At 42.8% G+C, this 6184-nt stretch overlaps 1 protein-coding gene across 1 annotated transcript; it reads left to right on the forward strand.

The window, feature by feature from the left end:
- Positions 1–585: 585 nt before the first annotated feature.
- On the forward strand, positions 586–5530 carry LOC119909681 (sodium/hydrogen exchanger 9B2-like; the record flags this gene model as incomplete). The annotated part of the gene is given in 12 exon segments (XM_038727895.1): positions 586–756; positions 1298–1381; positions 1384–1439; positions 1519–1646; positions 1829–1910; positions 3384–3477; positions 3578–3684; positions 3816–3965; positions 4092–4200; positions 4387–4523; positions 4659–4833; positions 5277–5530. Coding segments are annotated over 12 exon segments (1382 nt in total), but the record flags the coding sequence as incomplete, so codon positions are not given.
- Positions 5531–6184: the final 654 nt, after the last annotated feature.

Raw genomic sequence — 6184 nt, forward strand, 5'->3', positions numbered from 1 at the left:
TTTCTCTTTAATGGTATCCGTGGCTCCAGTGAAAAACGTCTCCATCATGAGAAGTGCGCTTAAGGAGAGTTCATGGTGTTAAAATCTAAAGTGCTCCTCTTTTGGAAATCACAACCCCTTTAACCAATCTGAAGATATGTCTGTCTCTCTCTCTGTTTTATTTACTCTTATTGTTTTGCTAATGTCATATTTTCCTGTCAGTATGCTGAGAGAAATGTGAAGTATTTTGCACAAATCAAAAAGCGTAATACTGTGGTACTTGCTATTATAATTACAAATTTCATGCATAAATCAGTAAAATCACAATGAAAACAAGCTGTGGATCTTTCATAAGGGTAGTAATACAGCCGCCTCTGAAATCATCTAAATCTATCCCTGAATTATGAATATGACAGCATTTGGATTACTATTTTCTAATACTAGGATTATTATTTCCCATTGTTGATGATATTGTTAATGAGTAACAATGCACCCCTCCCAAAAACAACAAAAACAAAAACACTGGAACACTGAAGCTATATAGACGGTGTATGGAAATGGATTCAGCTGCTATTAATTTGTGTGTGTGTTTGTTTGTGCGTGCAGTGTGTCTGTTTGCTCTGCTGTTTGGAGTTGTCTGGGCCATCACAGGAAGTGAGTGTTTACCTGGAGGAAACCTGTTTGGCATCGTCATCCTCTTCATCTGCTCCGTGCTGGGAGGGAAGCTGGTGGGAATGATTCAGCTGCCCACACTGCCCCCCTTCCCCCCACTACTTGGTACGACCCAACATCTAAAAACAATCTAATCTCATCTAATCTAATGTAATCTACCATGAAGTCTGTCTAGAAATTTTTCTTTCTCTTATTGGGGGATTCTGTGCATGAAAAATCCTGATCCAGGTTTCTGATGATTCTGAGTCGAGTTCACTGGTGTGTCATCAAGTCAATTATGTAGTAGTTGGTCATCAAAATAAATAAATAATGTAAAAGATATAATGATGATGATGAAGATATAACTAGAGGGAGGGTCTGACTTCAGTGCTGCAGGGTTGTATTTTGTGACTCTTGACACCACAGACCAAAACATGTTCACTCTCAATCAGCTGTGCAAAAAAGAAGTGGAGTTCAGACACACCTGCAGGCAGATGATCAGAAACCTGGATACCTTCTGAATCATGTAAACAGGGAGATGAATAACCAGGTTTCTCATGTTCCCTGTATGCGTTATGATCAAAGCCAGGATACTAATGTGCATTTAAACGCACTCATTGTAAGGCCCTGTACTGTTTGACTGATCAGTTCCCGTGTGTGTCTGCAGGTATGCTGCTGGCAGGGCTGGTGCTGCGTAACGTTCCCTACATAGCGGACGCTGTCTTCATCGACACTCACTGGTCTGCAGCTCTGAGAACGTCGCCCTGTCCATCATCCTTACCAGAGCCGGACTGGGCCTCGACCCCTCGGTGAGCGCACACACTGTACATACTTACTGACTCTTTCAGGTACAGTTGTTTAAATATTTGTTTGTGTGTGCACACGCAGGCGCTGAGTCGCCTTAAGGCGGTGTGCGTGCGTGTTGCGGTCGGTCCCTGCATGGTGGAGGCCTCCGTCGTTGCTGTGGTTTCTCACTTCCTGTTGGGTCTGCCATGGGTCTGGGGCTTCATACTGGGGTAACACACACACACACACACACACACACACACACACACACACACACACACAAATCATTATATCATTATAATATAAGGAAACTACAGCTGTCTGTATCTGTAAGACTAAAATGCCACTGTGTGTGTGTGTGTGTGTGTGTGTGTGTGTGTGTGTGTGTGTGTGTGTGTGTGTGTGTGTGTAGTTTTGTCCTGGCCGCAGTGTCTCCTGCAGTTGTGGTTCCTTCGATGTTGCTCCTGCAGAGAGAAGGATACGGCGTAGAGAAGGTAAACAAACCCTCACCTGCTGCTCTAACAACAGTCTGAGCACAGGTGATTCTGTAGTTTGCCACCAGGGGAGCAGGTGGCAGCCAAACATGAACCAGTCTGTGTAAATGTTACACATTATCTCTGTGGGCCTATCCTAGAAAACGCTAGAACCACCTACAAAACTCACAGAACCATCTCACTGACCACAAGAACCACCTATATGACCTCTAAAACCTCATATACTTCTGATTGAACATCTAACTATACATCACCACTAGAACTCCGTATAAGACCCCGAGAACATATTTGATGACAACAATCTAACAATGAACATCTAGAACCTCTTTAGTGGAACCTTATAAAGAATACCTACAACCCTTTAAATGACAAGTAGACTTCTAAAACCTCCTTGGTGACAACTGGACCCTCCTAATTCACTCCTAGACCCCCCGAAAGACCCCTAAAACCTTCTTAATGACCACTGGAACTAGGACCTCCTAGAAGACCACCCAACCCTCCTCTGTGATTACAAAATCATGCTAAAGGAGCTGTAGGAGCCATTTATATTTATTGTTGACATGATAGTATTATATATTTATATATAGTATTTTAGACACTGGGTGGCAGTGATTAGATGCACATGGTTGTATATTGGGGCATAGGTGACAGGAAGTGGTAGGAACAGGAGGAGGTGGAGCGGGTTGGCTGTTAATCGGAAGGTCGGCCGTTCAATCCCGGCTCCCCAGGCTGTATGTCAAAGTGGCCTTGGGCAAGATACTGAACCCCAAATTGCCCCTGGTGTATGAATGTGTGTGAATGTTAGTTTCTGTTTGAGCACTTAGGCTCAGTGTATGAATGTGACTGGTGAATGCAGATGTAGTGTAAAAGCGCTTTGAGTGGTCGAAAAGACTAGAAAGGCGATACAAGTACATAGCATTTACATTTACACAGTTCTCACCAGACCATAGACCACCGATTAGAGACCACAGATCAGCTTACATGCAAAACACTCCCATGGAGGGCAAAACACTCGTTATTTACGCTGCCTGCCAACCAATAAGCAAGTGATACACTGTTACTTTGAGTTGCTGGAAATGCTGGATGGTTGTTGTGATTTCGGATGCACTAATCGAGGAGGAGACAAGCCTGGGCTGTGTTAGGTGAGGGATTCCCCACGTAAACATACCGCAGTCGAGTGGCGGCAGGGACCTGGCAGTTTTTAACTGTAGAAATGTGGCAGTGGATGCTGTAATGATATAGTTATATGGATCGGGTATGCCCAACACTTGCAGCTTGTGTTCATATCTTTCTTTTTCTTAAGTTGAAAGGTGATACAAATAAAATTTGACTGTTTTTGCGGCGTCTCCACGGGGAGTCGCGGTGTGAGCCGCTATGTTGGTCTGCTGTTTTGCCCGCCAAGTCACCGGGCATGTCACGTGACTGAAAACTATGAATAGGGGACATCTAATAATGTTCTGTGTTGTTGTCCAGGGAATCCCCACCCTGCTGATGGCTGCAGGGAGTTTTGATGATATTCTGGCCATAACAGGATTTTCTACCTGTCTGGGAATCGCCTTCTCTACAGGTGAGAGCTGAGGAGAAAACGCTCTACTGTAATTTATTCTGTTCTATTTCCTTCCTTTTCATTCCTATCTATCCTGTTCTATGTGCTGTTTGTCCTGCAGGTTCTACGTGGATGAACATCCTAAAGGGTCTGCTGGAGGTGGTGGGAGGGATCATAGCCGGGCTTATCCTGGGGCTGTTCTTGTCCTGTTTCCCCAGCAAAGACCAGGTGAGAGTGAGGTTTGGTTTTGTGTTATGCTATTTTAAATTTAAACTTTAAATGTAATTGAATTAAATCATTTAATGTACTCTCTGTCTGCCTGCCCGTCCCTCTGTCTGTCTCTGTCGGCCTCTCTGCAGGAGGACCTGGTTTTGAGGAGGACTCTCTTACTGTTGGGTCTGTCCATATTTTCGGTCTTCTTCAGTCATGTTGTCGGTTTTGCTGGAGCCGGTGGTCTCTGTACGCTGGTGCTGGCCTTTTTGGCTGCTCTGGGCTGGAAGACCAACAAGGTAACACACATCAGAATCCTTTTAATCTGGATTCAACACCTGGATTCAGCCCTGTTTACACAATGTCAGCATGTCTTTTACCACTGAACCTATCTGAGCTTAGTCAGTGTTCGTCTTTACATCCAGGTCCCGGTGGCAGCCATGGTGGGTCGGTCATGGGATGTGTTTCAGCCGCTCCTGTTTGGTCTGATTGGAGCAGAGATTACCATAGCAACCCTCAGCCCCAGCACTGTGGGTAAGAACAATGCTAAAAAACAAACAAAATCATTTCTGATATTGTTAACCTGCACCTGCAGGAGCTTCCCCAGACTCTGTTGAAAGTCCAACACGTTTTGATGTTTCAATAATTTCCCTAATGTTGGTGTGCTTCGTTAAATATTTTTTCCACTGCGTTGGTCTGTTTGTCTATGTGTGTGTTCAGGTCTGGGTCTGGCCTGTATCAGTATTGGTCTGGTGATCCGCCTGCTCGTCACCTACCTGCTGGTTCATTTTGGAGGATTTAACCTGAAGGAGAAGCTCTTCATCGCTGTGGCCTGGCTGCCTAAAGCCACAGTACAGGTCTGTGTGTGCATGTGAATATCCTGTGAATCTCCTAAAGACTCAAGGGTCATGTTCATGCTTATGTGCATTCACTTGAATTAAGTGTTTAAGTGTTTTAAAAGTGTCCGATGTTTGTGTATTCATGTGTGATAGGCTGCCATTGGCTCCAAGGCATTGGACATGGCGAGGGAGGAGGGGGACCAGACCTTGATAAAATTTGGCTTGGACGTGCTAACGTTAGCGGTGTTAGCTATCCTGGTCACAGCCCCCATTGGAGCACTGGGTATTGGACTAGCGGGACCTCGCCTCCTGGCCCGGCAGGTCAAAGGTCAGTGCTCACACAGTCATGTTTTGCTGTTCCTAAAAAGTCACCCTCATTGAGTTCCTTTCTTTTCTTGAACCCAGAAGTATAGTTTCCTCTTCATCCTCTCATCAACCTTGTAAACACTGATGCTCGCTTTAACCTTTTACATGAGATGTGCGTTATGAATGTATAGGACGGTCTGGCTCTGGTTCTTAGGGCCTTCATCGACACAATGCATTTCCTAGTCCTTAATCCCAATCATTTCCCTGCTATATCTTGACCTTATCAAAAACCTAATCCTAACTTTAGCCTTAAAACCAGGTGTTTACTCTCAAACATTCTTTTGATTTAGTGAGGACTGGACAAAATGTCCTCACAATGCAGAATGTCCTCACTACGATGGTTTACGACAGATAGATAGATAGATAGATAGATATTTTTACTGACACTTTTAATCCTAATTTCAGCAGATGAGACAGAAGATGGAGGCACTAGTCCAAGCAACAATGGGATTGCTCAAGAAAAAGACAACGTGACACTTGAGAGCAAGTTATGAGGCTTCTGACTGGACAGACAAAAGAAAGTAATACTGTAAATTATACACTTTAAGTAAACCTTGTGTAGTTGCAGATATGCAGATAACTGTAACATAACTTTTATATCTGTTTCTTAAATGCATTGACATGCTAATGCTAATGTTTTACTGTTTGTACTTTTATGTCTGTATGGATTTTAATGTTTTATCCATGTTTTTGTGTTGTCTGCTTGTGATTATAAGTGTATGTTTTTTTAATGTCGTCTTAGCTTATTATTATTATTATTATTATTAATATTTTTTTTTTTTTACAGGTAGTGTTATTAGGAAAGACATGAGAGGTCCATATTTGTTAAAAATGTCAGGTAATTCTGGATAGTTTAGCTCTAAGTTGGATATATAAGAGCTTTCCCAGTCATTATAACAAATTAGATGTTGACATAAATGTGTATTTATGTGATAAATCACAATACAATTTATACACAATGAGTTAGCTAGCTAATGCACATGTAGCATCCTATATTTATTAATTCCTCAAAGTAGTAAGTAAGTAGTAATTGTTTATTTGTCACACATTTGTCACGTTTTAATTTCAGTTATTGTTCATATTTTTGTTTGCATATGTGAAGTGGAGTACAGGTAAGGTAATTCATCATTTGGGGATTGGCAGCTACTTTAGACAGCATGCTAATCGGACTGGGGTAAGCTTTTGTGGTGAAGCTTTTATAGCTCTTCAGAGCTCGAAGGGCGGGTGGAAAGCTGTCACAGAGATGTGGGAGATGTGATTGAGATAACAGCTCATTTTCAGCCTCTCTCGGAAGATAGTCACAGTGTTTCACT

The sequence above is a fragment of the Micropterus salmoides genome, unplaced genomic scaffold, assembly GCF_014851395.1.
Source record: "Micropterus salmoides isolate LMB-PRFRI ecotype aquatic unplaced genomic scaffold, ASM1485139v1 Ms_hic_scaffold_1818, whole genome shotgun sequence".
NCBI classification, from domain to species: Eukaryota; Metazoa; Chordata; class Actinopteri; order Centrarchiformes; family Centrarchidae; genus Micropterus; species Micropterus salmoides.